This window comes from Patella vulgata, chromosome 1 (assembly GCF_932274485.2).
Source record: "Patella vulgata chromosome 1, xgPatVulg1.2, whole genome shotgun sequence".
Lineage (NCBI taxonomy): Eukaryota > Metazoa > Mollusca > Gastropoda > Patellidae > Patella > Patella vulgata.
In genome coordinates this window covers 34,063,105-34,087,866 of record NC_065879.2, presented here as the reverse complement: position 1 = coordinate 34,087,866, position 24,762 = coordinate 34,063,105, and the positions used below count along the sequence as shown (strand labels likewise).

Sequence of the window (24,762 nt, the reverse complement as noted above, 5' to 3'; positions counted from 1 at the left end):
TGCAAGATAGAAAAACGGTGTTTCTTAACTATTGTTTCAAATTCTAATGTTTTTTTCATGCGAATTAAACCCCAAAGTGAGTCTTCAAGTTTTTCACAAATATACATGTATATACCTCGATAATCCAAAGCACTGCACAATTTTCAGAACGAATTTTCTTTATCAATGCCATTATTTACCCGTGAACCTGCTAGTATGACTAGATCCTGAAGGATAATTTGCCAGACGTAACATGCGAAAGGCATAATTGAATATCCTTCCAAGTCTTATTGTTTAACGTCCGAATAACTCGCTCAAGTATAAATTAGCTACCAAATTGAAAATTGCCGCTTTTAGCTGGAAATAAAAAATTGCTGTATCCAAATGTTGGATAGTCACGTCATTCTACCAAAAATCAATTATTCTACATTTTTATTTATATCTCGACGGAATTCTTCTACTTTATCACCAGCCATAGCAACGCGTGCACTTCGACTGCGGGATCTCTATCACGTGGTATAGCGAGCAGACGATTCCCTTTCCGTAAAGCTGTTGAAACATTTGAGGCATCAAAGAAATTCAAGAGAAGATCTATTATTGTAATTATTCTGTATAACATATGTATGAACTTATTAACCATCTTCGGTTTCGTTTGTGTCATCATCGACATTCAAGGTAAGGTCACATTACAAATTTAGAAGTTAGTTGTACGTGTATATGCATTGGTATGTTCATGTGTCACTCCATGGTGCGTTAATTCTTACGTTGTGCAGCTATGACAGTTCAATCAAAATACAGAACTTAAACCATACATGTAGGAGGCAGAATAAAACGTGAAAAAAATAGACTTAATAATCTCGAAGGTCTATACTTATCTGGATTTCATCTCCGCATTTAGTGGGTTGTTTTTAAAAGAGAAAAGAATTTGCAAGCAGATTGAAATGGTTTGTTTTATGGTGACAGCTTATGCACATGTAAAAGCAGGAACTTTTATTTACACAAGAAACAGGATTTCAGAATAATCAATGTAAGGTCATACATGAATTCATTATAACAAAATAAAGATGTCAAACTCTTGTTATTCAATTTTTTAAGCGTCTACTAGTATGAGGGAATTTTCTACATAATGTCCTTTAGTAATGATGTAGCTAAAATTGACACAAAAAAATAATATAAGCAGACAGAATATTCTCGGCTATCGATAATCGATTTTCTCTTGAGTTTTTTCTCTCTCAGAGGTCATGTTTTATGTTGGATAACATATTTGAGATCGGAAGGTCGAGGTAAATTGATACACGCATGGTTTAAGTTGGGGATGTTTTTGCCGTGAGTTTTAGTGTAATTAGTATACGCTAGTTCAATCTGATAACATCAGTAAATAATGCACCTGTTTCCGTGCCAATAATATACAGAGACAGGTCTGTATTCCCTCGGCGTGCTGTATTACTGTATTATCATTGAAATCTTGATGAGCTTGTGTGATGTTTGAACATAACGGAGAGCAAATATATATTCCTAGAATAGATAGATCATAACTGAAAACTCGCCGTCACTGTTTCACTTTATCATCAATTTCAAGAAACCGTGAAAATAGATCTTTCACCGTTCATAATTATATCTACTCCCCTGCCTACCTTCTGCTATCCCTTGTGTCAATAAGTTTATCAGAACACGTTGCTCGAATTAACTACTTTAAGATAAGTATATTTCCTACCTAGATAAAGCGTGAACCACTCAGCACTATTCACTTACAGTACTAGCTTCATAAGTAATCCACTTTACTGCAAATAACGATGCTTACATAACTAATTGCACAAATTTATTTGGAAATTCTTAATACTAAATCTATAAGAAAATTCTTAAAGATACACACTGACGTAGGACCAATATCATTTTTCATTTAAATTAAGCACCAGTAATGCCAGAAAGGTGTTATTTGGATATTAATTGAGATGAATAAAACGGTAGGTTAAATTAAATCTTGGCATGGATGTTAATGGGTACTATTCAAATGTTTCAAATTTGTACATGGACACAAAGATGGCGGCTTAAAAGAAAGTCGTAATTTACGTTATTATTGATCCATCTGAATAATGTTTGTACCAATAATTTTTATTGTTTATCTTGTGTGTTGTCCTTGAAAACAGAATAAGTAAGAGTTTCGGTGACAGGTTTGGGATGGGCCATTGAACTCCCTTTCTCACCAGTCACGTCCATTTCCATCCAATGGCACTTAACAATTAAAATATATTTTTAATAGCTTTTAGGTGAACTATGTTACTTGTAATATTCTTGATTAATGCGTATTGTTAACTTACTGTAAACAAATGGTATTTTGGTAACCAACCAGTTTAAAGGGCATATGGCTCTATTCTTTGGAACCTTAAATGTGTCTAAAAGCCCATGTTAATACGAATGTATATAAAGTGATTTATATTCAATTTATAAAATATTTATTGTAATTTCTAATCAATTAGGCTCGGGGAAATACATGTACAGTCCAATTTGAACGAAAGTCGTTTACGTCTGCTTAGTCCATTTTTAAATTATTATTTTGTTGTTTGTCAATCAGCCATTACTAATTACTTCCGCATTGTCTTATAGGATATGTTTTGCTTTGTTGGTTACAAATGGCACTGGAAACCACAGAGTACACGACTCGTATACTGATTTTGCAGTGTTCATTGTGTCTTAAATATTGGATATTAGGATCCCTTAATTTCACGGCAAAATAACAACATCAATATTGATTGAAATGGACCAATATTGAATTCTAATTCGTATGTTAAATTTCTAATAACATGGGAAGTACTGAGTTATTGATTTAGCCCCTTTAAGAATTAATGTTGTTTAACTTTATATTTGAGAAATGTGGAGATTAAATAAGTTTGTAAATTATTGCTATTACTATTTTTATGATGCATTACTAATTGTACCGTCTATAGCCAATAGTGGTTTTCAAGTTCAATTGACGTTTGTTCAAAATATTTTGCTCGCAGGAGGTAAGTGCTTAGATTTTCGACAATAGGGTGAGCATACGTTGCATTTCTTTTCTTATTGAAAATGATAATACCTCTTTAAATCATGAACACGCCAAATTAAAAGTTATAGACTTTTCGTCTACTCGATATCATAGCAACTTGTTCATTTGTAAATGAAAGAACTTAATGGCCCAATCATTAATCATTAGTAACGGTGATAAACTGCACTCTATAACACCATGCTACTTATAATTTTGGAGAGGACGAAAATAAACATCTTCATTTATTGGCTAATAGTTTTCTGATATGATGTAAAACATATTTTTTTACCAAGGCAACTAAACTTGCGCCCAACAGCAGCCAAGTCATCTGAGCAGTTAGGGACCCATCATAATTAAGGTTTCGTAGGAAAGGGGAATAACTCTAGAAGTTATTACCGACAATTAATGAAAATCTATAGGATTCACCTTTTCATTACGACCGACAACCAATATAAATTTCCAATAGAAAATACAAAAAAATACTTAAACAATATTTGTTGTATAAAACATGTCTTATGAAATACTTATGAAAGAGAAGTTACTGTAACTTTAAGGAAACGAGTGGATGAGTGCACCAGCAATGGGAACGATTAACTTGGCAATGTGTATTAATTCATGTATTCTATTTATGGTTGATTTATTTATATACTCTTCAAAAAAGTAGGGGATATTCAGAAACAACACAAAACTGCGGAAATGCACTGCTGTTTTTATTAGAGGTAACCAGTGTATGTTAATAACAGGCCAATTGCCTACACATGAACATAAACAGTTCATATGGGCGGCTTATCTGACGGCCCCATTTCACTCGCAAAGAGGTACACCGCCAAAAGTGAAAATGGACGTTTTTGATTTTTGTCTTAATAATGAGTAATTACTCCACCAATCCTCATACATTCAGCAATTCGTCGTGGCATGCTCCTATTCAACCGTCCAATCACCATTTGGTGCAATTTGACCCACTCCTCTTGCAGTGCCACGGCCAATTCTTGCAGTGTTGTCGGTTGACGTTGACGTCGACGAACACGTTTCCCGATCAAATTAAACGTAACACACTAAAGCAAAGATACGCTAAACAGTAAATCTTATGCAGGAAACGATAGGAAAGCAAACATGGATAGATAAACCAGCACGCGACAGTTTTCATCAACCCTTCTATGAAGTGTCAAATTTGACAATGAAGCCCTCTCACGTGTATGGCGCTATTGTGTGTCGCATGTGCAGCTCAGTGGTTCTGTTGAGGCGATAAATTCTCCATCTGTGAACATACTCTCAAAGCGTGTCAAGTGTCCATGACTATTTATCATATCACAACCTGCATAGGTATTTGTATTTCAATATCCCCTACTTTTTTTAAGAGTATATATTATACAACATGAGTCTATAATTTATGTTTGTCTGTCAACAAGTTTAGTGGTACGGATATCCTAATTATGCTCGAAGGAAACTAGGATACGAATAGAAGACATTACCGACAATTCCAGATATAATTTTTGAAGATACTAATACGTATTCACACGTGTATGCAATTGTGTGGAATATTCAAATTTCAATTTTAAATTTTAATGGAACTTTGTTTTTCTTTTTATACAAAGAACCCATTATATAAAGAACTCATTACATCAATGATAAAGTGGCCAGATACACTGGGTATTTCTAAACCTAGTTACCATTCAAGATAACAGTTAATAGTGGAAGTTATCGAAGAAAATCTCTCAATATTCTATGAAGAGGAAATGAGTGTTATTTGCGAGATAATGGCAACTCATTAAGTAATGGCACTGACTGGCATAGAATTAAGAATCTTCTAACTTGATTTACTCCAAAGGTGTATTATTTAATAACTGGTATTTTAACTGCTAAATATTCATGTAAAAATAAGGACCAGTTGCATAGTTCTTACTGTACAGGGATATTGCAACTGTACTGTAAATACATGCGATTTGCATGGACATTAAGATGGCGTTGCGAGCTATCACTGAACCATTAATGTGAAAATTTGTATATTTTTTTTATATTTAATCACACAAAAATGTATCTTCGCAAATGTGAATGCAACACATGAGCCTGCATAATGGAGGAACTGTACATAGGAAGCGAGTAAATAATTGCTCCCATCAGCTTGGTAATATTTATTATTGGACGTGACTAGCATAACTAATGTAAAGTTTTCAAAAACTTATTATTTTACGGATAACCTTTGAAAGAGTTATAATTTTGAAACCAAATTTAAGATATACGTTTGGGTTTTTTTCGTTGTAATGAAACAAAAGCGAAATATCACAAGGTCACCAGATTCGAGGGTACCGAGTTGTAACATAATCAGAACATCTAATAACTATGGATTAGACTTCTTTAATTCAGCAAGACGGTAACAAACATTAAACTACACTACATGTATAACAACCAATACATATTATAATATTGTAATCTTTACGGCCATCACGTTTGCCTCCATGGTTCTCTGTTGAGCTACTCAACTCAACTAACTGAACTGACCACATCAGAAACCTAAACCAATTTATAGGTAAGGTATGAAGTTACATATTATTGATATTGAATAAAAAGAATTATGATGACAGCTGAATACTAATAAATAAATAAATTAAAGGTCGGCGGGTTCTCCGACATGACCATTTCAATATGGCAGTAGCTTATCTTAATAATTATATTGATGTTGGTAACAGCGGTTAGGTCAAAAGGACAGCAGCGATTTCACCCTTTGTTACACCCTTTATCTAAACTTCTACCTAGTTCTTAACGTTTAATAATATTGAATACATATTAACACTAATTAGATTTAAAATATCTGATATTCAGTAATTTTCAGTAAACTAATTATTTTCAATCGGGTCATAAACTTGATATGCTCATTAGACTTTTGATATTTTAATAAAATTGGACAGGAAGATTTGTGCAACACTCGTTTGTAAGAGCAATAAAATGTTTATTTCTAGAAAATGTCTACTGTTTTAGATAAGAGGTATAACTAATTACACGCACGGCATGTCTAAGTAAATATAGATCTGAGAGTCTTCAGTAGACAATTCAATAATCGAATAGATAATATTAAAATAAACGTTGGTTTGTCAGGTTATAGATTTCTGTGTATAAGACGGCTTGGTTACTTCGCTATTGCTATTATCGCAGTGATTGGGAGATTGAATTGAATACCCCTTATAGAGAATGCTCTCTTGTGGTGGGTTACAGGACTAAATTGCGATGTCCAGTGTTAGTAAAAGATCCTTTGACTGTTGAAATTTAAATGCTGTCTGGGCAAGATTTCCCCCATAGCACACTGTAAGACGTATACCCGTCTTCATTAGACCGGTAGGTGCAGGAAGTAGGACTTTAAACAGCATTTAATTCAATTATTCATTATCTAGCAGCTTTGATATTATTCCCAATCGTTTAAATTCAGATGGTCTGTACTCTTCTACTGTTCTATGAAACTGCCATTAGTATTTTTCACCGTTTTCCTTTTTAAACTATACAACCTCCGTTGTGTGTATATACAAGAGTTGCATGAGACTCACGTCCCTAATTGGCCTATTTATATTATTTTCTCCTTTGTCTATTCGGGCGAGCGGATTAGTTAAGTTATCTTATTTGGGTGAGGAAATATTCAACGAGCAACTTTCTTTTTACCTGTAGAAACAGGTACAGCAATAATAAGCTTGTTGCTTCTTTAAACTCTTAAAACACCATTATCTTGTCATCTATCACACATATAAAATAAATATACTGTTTCACCTCAAGTAAAAACTAACATTATCAGCGGCATGTACAGTTATTTTTGTACACTTTTAACAAAAACACATGGCTTTGTCTGTGATATCATTATTTCAGCGATTTAATCAGTTTAAAAAAGTTAGACAAACGTAAAAACAGCGAATAACAACAACCACCATTGCCAAAAGCGCTAGTTGTGCATTTTGGCATCGTTGTGGCATGTTGTTAGTACTTTATAATGTTGAAACCATGTACACATAAACAATTCCCGAAACGAAATACGCATTTATACAAATGTACAAAAAACTATTCTTAAAACAAATAGTGCAAGAAATTCAAAGACGTTTTAATAGTCGTTGAGGGTATTTGACTTTGAAATGATATCCTCAAGTTATTTAGCGTTGCCAAACATGCATATATTTCTCATATAATGAGGAACAATATTTTGCCATAACTTTCGTAGAATGAAGTGATTTCAACCGAGAGCGATGGCGGTTCGCATAGTATGGCTAACTATAACGCATTTCCTTGTGTAGTAGTAATATAAGTATGATTTTCATAATAAACCCATTTAATTCAGCTTCGAAAAACCTGTAGTTGAATAGCGCTGCGATCTGGGCCCCGTTTCTCGAAATCTAAACTAAAGATAAAATCCAAATTTTAGTAGATAATTATATCCAATCAAATTACTAAACTTTGGATTTTATCTGAGTTAAAATTTCGTGACACATGCCCCAGGACACTACGTGACGTATGCCTCTGCTTCAACTGTAGCTCAGTTGGTTCATCAAAGTAAGATGTCAAACTCCATTTCATTTCCTAATGTATCAGTAAGTGCGATTTTCAGAATGAACCCACTTCGGAGTCTGTCAAAGGTTCTTGATTGGCGGCTAAATGTAGATTTCATTTATCTGTGCTTCCGTTACAGAAGAAATTCCGATTGATGGCTTGATTCAGTCTCGACAAAAAAAGTTATCTTGTAGAAGCTAATGTGTCATAAAATGCGGGGTTTGTCTGATGAAGTGAGGCAATATGATCGCAAAATTACAACATTAGAGATAATATTATAAAGTTGACGAATATTTCAATAATATTTGTGTTCTACTTACATTTTGTTGATATTTTTAGAATGCAACCCCATGGAGTAAAACATAAAATATTACAGATTCTTCTATCTTACATTTCTCAAATACTCAAGTTCTTTTTATTAGTTGGCCTGAAAGATGACTGGCGCTTGTTTATAGAAAATAAAGTTACCGTGATATAAACAAGGGATGTTATTCAAGTTGGCAGCATGTACCAGAGCTAGGAGTCATGCAATTTCCAAATTAATCTGCATATTTAAGTTAACAATTAATATGGTTGAAATCTAATTAAAGACGATAAATTATTCTGACTCTCATCTGAAAAAAAAAACCCTTATAAATTTAATTGAATATCATGAAATGAATATTATGAACAAACTTTATTTGTTAAAAAAGGGTGGAAATGGTTCAAAGGCCATTTATTTAATGCTGTCCAAATTTTTTGCCAAAAAGTATTAATCGAATTTTACTATCATGTATTTCCGTATGTGTTATTGGAATTAAACATAATTATTCGTGAGATACAGCCAGCCCTAATGTATCAATGTCAGATTATTGGAATTTAATGCACAACTTCCTCTGTTACCATTATTCAAACATGGCCATGGCACTGCCTGATTTTGATTAACGATCCGTTACTTCAGAGAGTTGCACCTTGTGCTGTATATTATACTTGGCACATTATGATAAATTACATCCACAAGAATGATGTCAGTCACGGCAACCGTTCAAAGCTTCTCTAGTTTTTTTTTTCTCTCCTGAAAATGAATTCCATAATTTTGATTTATGGTATTGTGTTATTTTTGTATGCTTTGTGCGTGTTACATGAAATAAAGTGATTATTATGTGTGACATATTCGTAATGAGAAGCATACCGGTTCAAGGATTAAAAGGAGTGAATAATCTAAATTGCTTTGAAGTTAAACCAAGTTTTTTTTTTCAATTTATTATCCTGTTCTGAAAAAAAGAAATTTGACGCTTATGACTTTTGTGTGCCTATATAGGTGATATATTGTGACATTTTTACTCTATGGGCTAGAAGAACAGTAATATGGATGGTAATGTAACGATAAGTTTAGATATTTAGAGTATTTACACTTAGCCAAACAGCGAGCTTACAGCATTAAATTTGGAAAATTGAATATGGTTCCACTACACTAGTGATTCCCAACGTGGGGCCAGGGGGCAATTTGAATATTTAGGAGGGCAATTTGAAAATGATGTCAATAAGAAAAAACTTCAGTATTCCATTATCACTTTTACACCAAAGCAACTTTTGGTACAAATTACTGTCAGAAACGCCTGTCTCCCTTCCTCCATATATTATCGTGCACTTTGAAGAAGAAGGTTTAACCCTATTAACTGCTTTGTCTTTGAATTTGTAAATTTCCAAGATGTCGCCGATAACGTGATGCTTGGTTCCTGGTATACTCGTACTTTTTGGTTTTAGAAACAAGTTGTTTGGGAATGTCAAGTACTAATACACTATAAGTTTTGTATTACATTTATGGATGTATACTTTCATTGTCCTTTAGGATCGATAAAAAAGTGGTGGCCGTGTCAGGTGTTCTAAAATGAATAAAGAATAAACATACCCTGCTTGGTGCACGATGCCACACCTACTTATAGATAATCTCAGAAATACCTACTTGTTTGAAACAAAGTATTATTATGATGTTAGGTGTTAGGAAATGTCGCCAATGAGCGGTATACTTTTATCACTTATTCGCAATGTCCCTTTAAGAAATAGGTTAAAATATGTTAGGCAAGCTTGTCGCGTGCTGTAAATTAATATATTTGTGTTGAAAGACGTTGATTTCCTGTGAGACCTAATCCAACTTTTCATCACTATGATAAAACTATTAACTACGCCATTAAGCATTACTTCTACACATCAACCTATACAGAAAACAGACAATTTTAAAACATCCATATTTAACACTCACTAGGGTGAGATTGCTATGAATGCAAACAGCCAGTAAACATTGAAATTCGATGAAAAATACAAAGCCGGAATGTAGATGTTAGAAATTAAACGTACAAAGTCCAACCAATAGATTAAAACCCAAGAGCAGTATACCGGGTTAATATTTCAAGTAATGCCCGCTCAAAGATGCACTTTGTAAGAATGAGATACAGAGCTGGTAGTTTGAAATAAATAATGAAAATGGAATATATTGAAAATTTCAGTCAAATTACTTTATTCTGAGCAAAGTTATGAAAGTTGGAAGTTTTAATAGCAATAGCGTAGTCTCGATTAAACAAAGTCTCGATTATATATTTTTAAATTAAGTTAATAAATGGCAATCGTGTTGCAATCCATTAAAAATCAGGACCATCCGATGCTCTAGCGAGTAGATTATGGGATTGTCATGTGAATCAATGTCTGATTAATAATTTATATAACATATTATAACGTGTTGCAATCCATTGAAAATCAGGACCATCCGATGCTCTAGAGAGTAGATTATGGGCTTGTCATGTGAATCAATGTCTGATTAATAATTTATGTAACATTTGTGGCAGATATAGTTATTACATAATATGCCTTTAAGTGTTGTATTTTAATACTGTTTGTTTCGCTGTTTGTTAAGATTCGCGCACATTAGCATTTTTTTTCGCTTAACAAAAGTACTTTTGCGCTAGCGTTATTTTTGGAAGGATGACCACAAAATGTTAAAAATACCCAGCGCTCGAGTAAAGACTATTTTGGAACGTCCATACGGGTAGTGGGGATTTCGGTCTATATTAGATTACTTTGGTATATGCAATTTGTATTTCACGGGACATTCAGTTTGATACTTTGACAGCGTAGTTCCAAACGAAATCGTGGTGGTAGTTTGTAATTGTATTAAAGTTATGTCGACTATAATAAGGTAGATTGTAGGATGTCTGGTACCATTCACTATACATTATAACATACACTGTTCGTATTTGGTTGTTTATTACCAATAACTATCCGTTCACCTTCAAAAACCAGTTCAAGGGCGCGGACGTTGATGACCGAGTCTTCTTGTTAAAAATTATACTGAATATTTCATAAAAATAGAAAATAGGGGAGGAGACAATTATTAAATAACGTATATTAATTAGACGCCAGGGGCCAGAGAAAAGTTCCTTAACCAGTTACTCCATTGTAACCCGTCATCAGTGTGTTGAACATGATTTGTAAAAGATTTAATCTCAGATCCTTTGCCATTATTAACAAAAGAAAAATCGAAAAAAAAAACATCAACGAAAAACTTTATTCAATTTTAACTCCTTTAAAATCATAAAAGAATAAATGCCCGCATCGATTCGAGTTGCGTCCGTTGCCAGATAAATGTCACTCCAAACTGATTAATACCATGATCAGTATCCCCACATCAACCATCAAATTTACTCAAAACGTTTCAAGACTCTAGGTTATCTCTATAATGCGATTTTATCAATAATGTTTTTTTATGAATCTATAATCGTTTAGATGATTAGAAGTGACATGAAAAACGATTAATTCTTAACATTAACGCGTTAACATTAACTTGACCTTTTGTAACGATTTTCCGAGAAATGGGATATCAAAGACATGATACATTTTCTAGACCAAAAGCATTTCGTTTCTGACCAAAGAAAAACAATTTGTTTTTTATACATACTTCAGAACAATCTAAGACATTTTACTTCGTTTCGTTTAAAAATATATATAATCACCAAAAAGATATACCGACGATCTCGTTTCACATTAAACCTAAAAAACGACGGAGACGTTAAATCGTTAGATCACGAACTGAAAAGATTTATTCTGGATTTTTTGAAGGCGTCGTGAAAGGACCAATTTCTTGATCCGAACGGTCGCTCAAATATACTCGCGATTCATTAAGTTTTATTGACTGCTTGTCAAAGGTTAGGAATGCGCTTCGTGTAAACAGTTTTTATCGTTCAAATAGGCTGGTGGAGGATTCGTTAATCCAATCTCTAAAAGCAAATCGCTTATAATAGAGACGTAGAGAGTGGGAGATGCAGATTAGTTCTCTCTGGCTTTACTTCTATCCAATCGATCTTCCACTAGTCGATTAAAGGACCTTGCTTAAATTTGATGGTCGTCTAATGATTCCTTGTCAAACACTGACTGCCTGTTAGCTGGAGGATGTGTACGTGTTAGAGAAACGGGTGGGAGATAAATTCACTACAGGAGACGCAGTGTATATATATATACGAACCGATGTCGATCGATGAGTGGAAGTTTTAGGGTCGTGTAAACAAAAACACTGTGCACTAGTCCTAAATAACAGTCCGTCTATGGTTGAGATTTCAGCTCGTGTGTAGACATTACAGTTGGTTGTTCGTTGTCGAATTTTATACAAACCGGTCTGTGTTTCGAGTTACCTTGTATTGAAGCGGTAATGCTCCAATTTACTGTACAGACTACAGCTCTCTTAGATTTCACGTGCACATCTGGGAGTTATTTACCTTAGATGTAATATATAAGACCGCTATCCTTTCGGAGCCATGTTATACTTAATTGACCGTATCAGCGAAACCCATCGATGTTTTATACGGTTAATTACTTTCTTTAAGTATGTGATTATCGATTCTACTCTTATCCTACATTGATAATGGATTAAGAAACTGTCAATATGGAGGTATTAATGCAGGTATGTCGAAAAAAAGTTATTGTTTTTATTTCTCCAGAAATGGGACGTTTTGATGTTGTTTTTCAGAAATAGGACGTTTTGATGGGTTTTTTTTTTCATAAATGGGACGTTTTGATTTTTGTTTTCAGAAATAGGACGTTTTGAGGTTGTATATATTTTTTATATACAGTATTTATATATTTCTTTACCTTCCTTGTTTTATTTGTTATTCTGAAGATCACGTTCTAAAGTTAGGAGAGAATGTGGCTGGGGTTAAGGCGAGCACACGTAACAAATATTTAAAAATCAAAACACAGAGAGGTCAGCCGAATAAAGTGTTGAGTAAAGAAATTTATTTCACGCAGTACGATAAAACTTAATGAGATTCGACTTTTATCGCACTAAAGAGTAACAATAAATCCTGTTGAAAAGACGTTGCTATGTTTAACACTAACTACGCCACTGCTGGATATGGTAGGTTTGATTTCACTTTTAGATCGAAATCTGTTTTAGATACGACATTCATTGCTTTATGACAACACCAACAATTAATGTTTTTGAAACTACCTTGCTTCTCATATATTATATTTTCGTTAGTGAAAATGGGTATCTTAAATTTAAGTCTCTTCCAACACAATTGATTCTTTTGTTGAATTGACCAGACCTTACTTAGACCCTGAGTTGCTATGACAAATTTGTGCATGATTGGGCTTAGAGATAGTTTATTATTTCAATAATCAGGATCTGCACATTTCTTGTCCGCATCTGTGTGTGAAGATTGTGTCGCGGAGTACATAACATTCTGATCGAAAACACACATAGGAGTAAATAACTGTTTCTACACAAAACACACGATTTCAACATATTCAAACAGTCGCTTGTTTTAAACGATCTAAAGAAATAACGAACTAAATGTAAGCAAGACTTGCCAATAGAATTTCTCAGACGAATATATTTTTTTCTCTATCGTTTCAGGTTTATTTGCGGTATAAGAGTAGCTGAGATCCAACAACAAAGAAATTGTTCTCGAGAAAACGACCTCATTTATTTTCATACAACATGTGTTTAAAATTGAAGTAAGTAAAAAATATATGTTTAAACATCAGGCTTGTGTAAAACCAATATAATGATCAAAGACTGCCATTGATGAAATATCCACTTGACCTATCGACAATCGTATTGGAGCATCGTCGTTACTAGTATAAACATTAGAATGGTCAATGGACGTTGAATCACAACTCATGTCTGAAAAAAGCATTTCAGACTCTACATGTATATAACCCATAAGTTAATTTGAAATTTTATTGCGAGTAGAGACAGATTCATAATTTGTTTGGGTATTTTTAATATCGTATTGGATATCTTACATTCTGATTCAAAAATATGAATTGGCATTAAATCACGCTATTCATGGGTGTTTCTTAATAAAGGTTCCCGTTTTTAAAGAGTTATAATCATAAATATAGCACAGATAAGCACCTTTATAATGACATAAATAAACAAATGTTGCAGCCAAAGTTACCATTGTGATATGCCACTCGTAACACGATCAATCATGACTGAATCTGTTAATGATTTTGGGGATATCGCCTTTCTGGTGTATACTTCAGACTGGTTCCACCGGCTTATTGGGGCACGATGTTATCCATTGGACATTGTATTTTTACTGGGGCGATAGGTTAGGATCGGTTTTGCATGATTTTTATTTATAGTTTGTGAAAGAGAAAAGGTCAAGGATCTCTTTAAACAACCGTACGTCATCAGACTGGCTTAGGAACTTCTGGAGACAGAGTGCAAAGTAATAATGAAAGTATTCGACACATTATCGAGACATTCGAGTATTATTTTGTCTAGTTTATGGCAGTACTTGATGGACATACTAACGATTTAACATCAGTGCCCATTAAGATTCTCCACTGATGCGAGGGATGCTAACGATGAGTTAGAATTCCTGTCTCTCATATCTTATACAGGTTCAGAACGGCGACTTTCAAAGGAAAAAATGGCGGCTCTTTACACCGGAGATGGTAATACAAGTGGTATAAATCGTGAACTGTTGTCAGATGTAAATATCATCTGGTAATGATAACACTAATAGATAAACCTTGCTGTCAGTGCCGTAGATTAGCGTATTGTATATCTTACACATCTTACCCTATCTACATAAAGGGAGTTAAAAACGTATTGGCATTCCGAACATACAAAAACGGGAAAGAGTGGTGTGAAAAAAAGATAGACTGAAAATGTTTGGATATTCGCTTTGTTAAAAAAACAAAATAAGTGTTAGTGTTCTCCAAATAAATAGATATACGTTCGTGCGAGGGGTATATAAATCTATTACCAGCAATACGATAGACACGTCTTTTTACAAATGTTTAATAAGCCTACTTTATTTTACTATACTGATGGGGAGTGGGGTGGGGCGCTTTAGTTTGCAAGGTCTGTCATGGGTCAAGTGGCGTGGTTTCGACTTCTTGCTTTTATACGAGCAGGATTGCGTTAATCTCGTGGGTTTTTTCCGGGTCCGCCGGCCCAAGCGCGCGAGTTATTGGAATAAAATTGAACTATATGTTGTCCCCGAAATAATCTAGTTTGTGTCAAGTTAACACAAATTGAACAAAATATCTCAATTTGATATTACGGGGATATTTGATGACTCAGTGACTAAGACGTTGGCTCGCTAACCTGGAGGTCCCGTATTCGATCTCTGCGTTAATTGAATTGACCGAGAAAGTTCATGGGGATTTCCCGGCGTGCCCCCCCCCCCTTGTTAGTGGTGCAGGACGGAAAGTCTGGCAAGGGACAGCGTATGGTCGTTCGGATGGCACGAAAAACCGAGGTCCTGTTAACACATTGGCATGCACGTAAAAGAACCCTTGGTAGTTGGAATTCGATATAAGAGAATGCCGTAGCGCCGCTGTGCGGGCCAAATTTTCCTCATAGCAATTTGTATGGCGTATGTCGGTCTTCATCAGCCCAGTCGAAACAGAACAATAGGACGTTAAACCCCATTTCATTTCCGACTATTTCCCTGTTGTTTCTGCCCTTTTATACAATCTCTCATCTCAAATATCATCGTTAATTTGTTTCTAAAACATATGGAGAACACAGCGTATAAGTATATTTATCAAAATTTTATTATTTTGGGGAAAATACCCGTGCCGTTATAATACAGCAAATCATCTTTCACTCAGAAACTACAGAGATTTGTCCGCTTAAAACCGTACGGATGGACGAGAACGACACCGCGTATCAAATTAAGGAATTATCTGTCTTAGCGAGGATGAGACTCCACATTCCTCATTGATTAGGTTGGCTTTATTATACCGATGGAAACATCCCTTGCGGCGTTCAGCTTATAAGGAGACGCCAGATGTGAAATTAGATTCGTTCACGACACAAGAGAAAATGATCAAATTTCTCGACTTAATTCTAAAACCGTAAAATCTAATTATTTTCCTCGCTAAAAATCTTTTAGATCGACTCTACAAAGGGTACTCTTTATTCACAGCAATAGCCTTGAGAAATTCTCGTATCACCTTCCCATCATGCATTATATAATACGGCTAGCTAATTTAATACTCGAGTAATAAATAGATAGAAATGTCGATCATCATATCTGTTTACAATAATATGTTTGAATTGTGTGTAATAAAGTGTTTCGTTCAATCGTAGGAGAACCCCTTCTATACCGATATCCTAATATCCATGAATATAGTCCACAAGTAACCTTCTAGCAATAATAATCGATGTTCCGAACGGAAATAATAAAATTCTTTATGAGCTCCACTTGCCAATATATGAAACTAAATAGGAAAGTTATACCAGTGAATAGTTATGAATGGTGCTTCTAGCGATAATATGTAAATACTGGATATGAGAAAAACTGACCCCCGCCCCAGTCCCCAACCCACCTCCTTATCTATCCGAAAGATTTAAAGGGAAACGTTTGTATGCTATGTCTTCTAATAATGTAAACGTTTCGTAAATGTTTATTTCTGCCCCCTCGTTGACAATAGTATATACTCTTCAAAAAAAGTAGGGGATACTCAGAAACAATACAAAACTGCGGAAATGCACTGCCGTTTTTATTAGAGGTAACCAGTGTATGTTAATAACAGACCAATTGCCTACACATGAACATAAACGGTTCATATGGGCGGCTTATCTGACGACCCCATTCTACTCATAAAGATATACACCGTCAAAAGTGAAAATGGACGTTTTTGATTTTTGTCTTAATAACGAGTAATTGCTCCACCAATCCTCAGACATTCAGCAATTCGTCGTGACATGCTCCTAATCAACCGTCCAATCACAATTTGGGACAATCTGACCCACCCCTCTTGCAGTGCCACGGCCAATTTTTGCAGTATTGTCCGTTGACGTTGACGTCGACCAACACGTCCCCCGATCAAATTAAGCGTAACACACTAAAGCAAAAATACGCTGAACAGTAAATCTTATGCAAGAACCGATAGGAAAGCAAACATGGATAGATAAACCAGCACGCGGCAGTTTTCATCAACCCTTCCTTGAATATGTCGCTATTGCGTGTCGCATGTACAGCTCAGCGGTTCTGTTGGGGCGATAAGTTCTTCATCTGTGAACATACTCTCGAAGCACGTCAAATGTCCATGGCTATTTATCATATCGCAACCTGCATAGGTATTTTCATTCCAATATCCCCTACTTTTTATACGCCCACATTTTCATGTGGACGTATTATGCCGTCGCCCCTGTCCGTCCGGACGTCCGTCCGTCCACAATTTGTTTGTGGACACTCTACAGGTCACAATTCTTATCCGATTTTGACGAAACTTGAAATATAGGTTTATCTCCAAAAGATCTCGGTTCCTTTCGATATTGGCATGTATCGGATCGAAACTTCATGGATTATGGCCCCTGTTTGTACGAAAAATCACGTTTTTAGCTTGTGGACACTATAGAGGTCACAATTTTTATCCGATTTTCTTGAAACTTGAAATCTAAGTTGATAATCCAAAGATCTCGGTTCCTTGCGATATTCGCGCATATCGGACCGTAACTTCCTGAATTATGGCCCTTGATTGTAGGAAAAATCACTTTCTTGTTAGCTTGTTCTCTATCCATCTCTCGAAAATGTGGGCGTATCCTGCCTGGCAGCCGCTGGTTTTGAAGAGTATATAATAAAAAAAACGGCTCAAATTTCATTTTGTATGTAGTGTCTAAAAACGAGTCATTTCGATGGGACAAAACCCGAGGACCCATGTATACTTTGGCGTGCACGTAAATGAAACCATGACAGAATTTGAAATGAGAATAGACCATAACCCCGCTGTCCGGCAAAATGTCGCCCATAGCACACTGCATGACGCATGCCCGTCTTCATTAGCCCAGTCGGGGCAGAATAGTACGACGTTAATCCCCATTTCATTTTATTTGTCTAAATGCCACTCAACGTTACTCGCCAGACGATATGATATAGATATACCAATCTATACATCTAACAGTGATAAAAATGCTGTACTGCAGCTGAATTGATGAAATATTGATAAAACTGCCAGTTCTTTCAATCTTACATTAATCTAGGAATATGACATAAACAGAAGTAAAGATCAATGAAAACATACTTAAAATATACGTTAATAAGAAAATAAAAATAGTTTTTATCTGGGCACCTCTCAGGTCTTTATGAAAGGTATTTAACTTTAAACCTTCTTTGAAGAGGGTGGGGTAAGGGTTAGTGTCATAGTGATCTAGGGTGTCGCGCTTCGAGCTCCCGCGGACCGGACACCTCTGGGTCGTGGTTTCGATACCTGGTGTGAGGGTATGTGACTTGGAGATGCGGACGCCTTCTCTGGTGTCTTCACTCAGGAAAGGCCCCTGCGCGTGCGCTAAGATAATAAAAAATACGGTCGTGGTTTCAATCCCTGGTGTGAGCGTATGTGGCTTAGAGACGCGGGCCTCTTCTCCTGCCCCCCCCCCCACACACACACAGGAAAGACTCCTGCGCGTGCGCATATGATAGAAAATAATAAGGCATGTCTGCGATATCACCCTGCGGACCTTGAAATTGACACAAGTGGGTCGGAACTCATATAATACTGTAATATGAATGTATATAAACTGATATACATTCAATGGTTTCCGTTTTTACTCTAATTTCAAATCAGTTATGTTCCGCGAAATAAGCCATCAGTCTCAATCGAATGCAAATTTCTAGCGCCTGGTTATTCCAGTCTACATACGCCGTTTGGTTTGGTGCAATATGTCTAGCCTCGTTCCTCGAGTCTCTTGCTAGAATTGGGGCTGAAACGCATTATGGTACACGATTCGCGTACCAAGGGTAAAATGGTTTTTTTGTCTTAAATATTGGATATCAGAAGCCCATCCTTTTCCGGTAAGATCACAGCATCAATGTTGATTTAAATTGACAAATACTTTGTGTTTTCAATGTTGAAGATTTTGGATGATATTGACTTAGAGACTTAGCTACTTTAAACACTACGAAGGACAACAACACCTTCTTAAATATGTCATTGTATTTTATAGTTTCTGGATCCGAGGTATTTTGTTTATGAGCAGTAACGTCTTTTAATGACAATGTAAACAGTAAATTATTGTAAATATAAACAGCGAAGAAAACAATGTGAATAATTGGATTTTAAACATAAGAGTGGAGGGACGTCTGTGCACCGAAAGTTTCGTATTGAATTACTTCTGCTATACTGTTGGATTATTTCCCGAATTTTATACAATATTATATAATTATTTACCACCGGATGGCGCCAATAGGTCCAATTCTATTAGAAAGATGGTGCATAGTTTCATAATGTTACGTTTTATATTGTAATTCTATATTATCTCCTGTATATTCAAATTGGCGACATTGTCGTATTCATCTGTACATTGATTGTATTATAGGAAGCAACATCTTCTTCGCTGAAATGCCATGTCAATATACCCAAATCTGTGACATTCATAATATCAATATCAATATCTAGAATTGAGAGAGAGAGAGAGAGAGAGAGAGAGAGCATTATATGTATTCTATTAATATCTATTTGTTTGTATATTTTGTAGGTAATACAGGGAAGCTTCTGTTATATACCAGTATTCTTATCAAGTTAAGCGTGTGATATACAGACCGTTTGTGTTACATATCAAATACAAACATATTGAATAAAGGTGTACGTGTGGTTATATTTGATATAAACCACCTTTCTTATTATGATGACTAAACAGAATATTACATAACTTCATGATGGGAAATTATTTCGCCTGATTATTCATACATGGTGTATAAATTAAATGAATAATTTATGAGCTAACAGTTATATGTTTATAAATCAAAGAAAAATGGTATCGGTGCCGAGTAAAAAATGATACATAAGCATTCCAGACGGAATATACCGGTATTCTTATCTTTGATAGAAGCAGGGTTCCTAGCAATGCGATGATATATATGCCTCGTGATTAGCCGTATAGTCTACGAATATACATATAGTACCGCGAACTTTCCCTTTCTGATGTTATATAAGTCAAATGTAGGTGGTGTGTTTCTTAGCTTCAGGGGGTAGATCTGAAGAAATTCGTCACGAGTGATGAGCTATATAATAACAATTACAGCCAAGCCACTTACGCCGGTAAAAGTAATTCCTAGTAAACAGATGGTGCCTGCTCACTAAAACTCCAGATGCTAAGCCAAAATGAAACACATTAAGCCGGCACCGAGAGTAGGTATGTTAATTCGTATAGCCGCCTAGTGCAAACTGTGTACACAGTGGGAACTATGTATTAATGAAATTCAAATGCTATTCTAGGAACGGGGATGTTTTTTTTATCTTGGATATTTTCGTTCTCGAGTGCTTAAATATTTTGATATCCAGAACGCAGTGTTTGTAAATAGATGAAATCTGATCAGAACGGTGGATTTACATAAAGATCCAGGAAAAAGTGGACAGAATTCCGATAAGTGCATAAAACAGGACAGGATTGTCAATATTAAATGTAAGAAATGGATTAAAAATAAAGATCTTTGTGAACATCTTTACCTTGCTTGTCATCTGTGATTTATACACAGATGTGACGAGTTAAAGAATAATTGAGATGTCATAACGGAATTTAGAATTGTGTAGTGATTCGTCAGTAAACAGTATTATATTTTAAAATGAGTTGTGTAGTGATCCGTCAGTAAACAGTATTACATGTTAAGAATGGGTTGTAACGTTCTACCAGGCTATATTTACCGGACAAGAAGACGGAAAGCCATATGGCTGTGTTTTATTTGTTCTGTTATTTTGTTGTTTATTAACTTAATTCCTAGAGAAGCAACTCATCAAGACGACGACTATGGAGTTGATCCAAATTACATCGCCAGGTTTAAAGAAAATTTGGAAAAGCAATCAGGACAAAAATGTGTGCATCCTCAATTGGATCCGTTTCATCCCTCCGTTGTTAACTTCTTTCATGATTACCCGAAGGTGACTTGTAACACAGAAGACGACTGGGTTTATGTTGTGAACGGTACGTTTCATATATCTCGCCGAGCTACTCGAAAGTATGGCAAAATTACGTGTGAATATGCCCCGGTTGTTCGCGGTCCTAATGATTATTCAGCTCGGCACATGGAGCATATTAAACCTATGCCCGATGGCGCGGCAATGGTATCAGACTTTTTCAAAGCAGCGTGTGTGTCTATAAATGCCAAACGCTATTTTAATATTCATTCGGGTATCGCCTATAATGAAACATTGCACAAAAGAGCGGAAAAGGTCAAGTTGCCAAAAACTGCTCTAGGGCTAGATGTTTTAATGTTTGGTTTTGATTCTCTATCTCGAATGACGTGGATCCGAAAATTACCCAAAACAAGAGAGTATTTTCTCAAAACTTTAAAAGGAATAGAATTAGAAGGATATAATATTGTAGGAGATGGAACTCCTCAAGCCTTGCTGCCGATCCTCACGGGAAAAACAGAGGAAGAACTTCCGGAAGCGCGGAGGGGACAGGAGGGCGCAAAGCCTGTGGATGATCATCCGTGGATTTGGAGAGATTTTCAAAAAGCTGGCTACGTTACAGGTTGGGCGGAGGACATGGCTTTTATAGGTACATTTCAGTACCGGATGTTAGGTTTCAAACATCCACCAACCGACCACAGCATGCGGCCATTTTATCTCTCCGCTGAACGAATGTATGGAAGAAATAAACCATTTTGTTTGGGTTCAAAATCGAGACACAAAAACTTCTTTAACTGGCTTAGAGACATATTTTTAATGTACACTAAAAAACGTAAATTTGTGTTCGGATTTCATGCGGAAGCTAGTCACAACGATAATAATAAGGTACAAATTGTGGACGAGGATTCGGTCGAGTTTTTAAAATATTTAGAAGAAAAAAATTATCTGAATAGAACTATTTTAATCCTTATGAGCGATCATGGTGCGCGATTTGCCGATATTCGACAAACGGCTCAGGGTAAGGAGGAAGAAAGGATGCCATATTTCGCCTTCCGATTTCCTCCTTGGTTTGAAACACAGTATCCAGAAATTGTTAAAACATTCAGAACTAATTCTCGTCGTCTAACAACACCTTTCGACGTCCATGAAACATTCCACGATATCTTAAACTATACAGGTTCAAGAATGGGGGATTTATCTCAACGAGGAATAAGTCTATTTCAAGAAATACCAAAAGAAAGAACGTGTTCAGATGCTGGAATCGAACCACACTGGTGCGCATGTCTACAATGGAAAAGTGTGAACCAATCGGACGCAGTGATACAGCAAGCTATTTCTACTGCCGTCGCAACTATTAACGATTACACGGAACCGCATCGTCATAAATGTGCTCTTTTGAAATTATCTCGAGTGACTAGATCTGTGAAATATGCTACCAATTCAAATATTTTGAAATTTAAATCCAGTTCCGATCATGACGGTAGAGTGGCAGATTTGTCTAGCCGGACTAAAGGTGATGAAAATTATTACCAAATAACATTTTTGACGACACCAGGTAACGGCCATTTTGAAATGACCGTGAGACATTCGCTTAATACAAGTGAAATCACCGTTAGTGAAAAAGAGATAAGTCGTATTAACAGATATGGTTCCGACCCAGAATGTATCCAATCCGAATATCCCCACTTAAGGCCTTATTGTTATTGTTTATAACATATGTAGATATAGTATATATTAAATTATGTAATATCCATGATATCATCATCATTATAAACACTAATTACATTTCTTTAACGTTAATAATTATTACCTGGCGCTCAAGTCGTTATGTGAAAAGATAGTCAGTATTTTAAACTCTTGTCATTATTTGAAACTCTAGTCAGTATTTGAAACTATAGTCAGTGTCTGAAACTCTAGTCATTACTTGAAAAACTCGAGTCATTACTTGAAACTCTAGCAATTGTCTGATACTATCGTCATTAATTGAAACTCTAGCGATTGTTTGATACTATAGTCATTAATTGAAACTCTAGCAATTGTTTGATACCATAGTCATTACATGAAACTCCTATTCATTATTCGAAAGTAGTTATTATCTGACAAATTCATTATTAACGCAATAGTAATAATCTAACACAATAGTTTTAATCTAACGCACTAATTACTTATCTGATGTTAGATATAAACATTTGTTTATTGTTCATCTGTCACGCAAGGTAATAAAACCATATTATATTTCTTATTTTTTTGTGTATAGTAATAGGAATGGTATAACTGTAATTTAAGAAAACATGTCAAGCCAGTATAATAAATGCCACAGGGGAAATAGAACATACGGTTTAATGGGAAGAACGTTCAAATTCATAGAAATCTATTTGAAAAAAAAAACCATCTTGATTTGTCAGATACAATGTCTGTAGGGATTATAATAATTATGTCATTTGTATATAAAATATGGTTTTGTCTGTACATGAGCTTTCAAGGATTTAACATTTTAAGTGATCATTATTTGTATAAGGCATATCGAACACAAAATCAGAGGATATATTCCAACAAAGTGTCTGAACTAGAAATTGTAATCTTCTACAATATCAATCTAATTAAAATATAGATCTATATTTCGTTTCGTTTTTTATACTTTCGATTGCCCACACTACATGTGTAGTAAAGACAAGTAAAATCGAAATTTTGAACTATAAAAACGAAACGAAATTGGATCTGTGTTTTAATCAGATTGCTACAATATCAGAATTTATTAAAGAACGAGTCTCACATCTACATGTATGTTGATGGATGCAAATGTCAACGAATCTTGGAAACCTTACACGAGTCTTGTATAACTATCTAAAGTTTGCTCTAATTTTTACAATATTAACTTAACTATCAGTTTTGACTTTGGATATAAGGGTGACCATATTTCCCTGAATACCAAAATTATAGAGATGCGTGATTATACATTCACTCATATAAATCGACAAGGGTGTTTCCTAAATGAGTTACATAAATAACATAATCCCAATAAGCAAATCGAGCGATCAATTAGGAATAGCTTGATATTTTGATTTCAACCTGAGGGCAATTCGGCAATTTCGTCACATTTTGGCATTTTATTTGCGTACTTAATGGGCACCTAGTGAAATTTGGCCTGCTGCTATAAATTTATACTAATATAATATTATGTATTTAGACTCATTATATACATGTACATGCATAGACTAACGGCATAATATGGCCTCTTTATCACAGTTCGACACAAGTTTGGTTTAGTTTATTATGCAGTAACCAACAGTTTTACTGTAGAGTATGTTCAGCACTTGACATTAGAACAGAAGACAATAAAACCTATCGACACTTATTTGAGCTTCTCCACGGAGTCAATTTCATATACCTTTCAAAATGCGCTCACCATAAAGAAAAAACGTTGACTATAACTAATATAAAAAGTAATACAATAAACTAGGGCTACAAAGAAAAGTATGTGTCTGATGATACAGATTTCTCAATCCATATTATGAGATTGATGGGTACAAGAATGGAAATATCACGTCACTTCTAATAGTTGAAAATATAATTATTTCAAATCCATCTTAGCATAACTCCAGTTCGTATAATATGTTAAATAATATGTTATGGTCCTGATGTTACGTCAAAATACAGCAACTTTTAATAGATGTAATATTAGGTCATGCTATTTATGTATTAATCAAATCATCCCAAGTCGTAAAATTATGTTCTCTCGTGTGTAAGATCATTGTTATTTTCATATATAACATATTAACAATGTACTGTTTGATGTATCACATATCATTTATGTATATATTTTTCATTTTTTATTTATAAAATAGAAGACCGATTGTTTTAGACGTTGGCTATTAAATAGGTTTATTTCATGA

At 35.0% G+C, this 24,762-nt stretch overlaps 1 protein-coding gene across 2 annotated transcripts; it reads left to right on the top strand.

Annotated features, from left to right (window-relative positions):
- Positions 1–518: 518 nt before the first annotated feature.
- On the top strand, positions 519–24,762 carry LOC126819225 (uncharacterized). 2 transcript variants are annotated; one of them, XM_050547159.2, is made up of 3 exons: positions 519–654; positions 13,407–13,507; positions 19,497–24,762. In XM_050547159.2, the coding sequence occupies exon 3, from the start codon at positions 20,621–20,623 to the stop codon at positions 22,580–22,582; it is 1,962 nt and encodes a 653-aa protein (XP_050403116.1). In that variant the 5' UTR covers positions 519–654; positions 13,407–13,507; positions 19,497–20,620; the 3' UTR covers positions 22,583–24,762. The 2 variants fall into 2 exon arrangements, with proteins under 2 accessions (XP_050403116.1, XP_050403108.1); XM_050547151.2 differs by lacking the exon at positions 519–654 and adding an exon at positions 11,804–12,452.

Excerpts from the sequence above, each read along its gene's own strand:
- LOC126819225 (XM_050547159.2), top strand. The coding sequence starts at position 20,621 with ATGTTAAGAATGGGTTGTAACGTTCTACCAGGCTATATTTACCGGACA.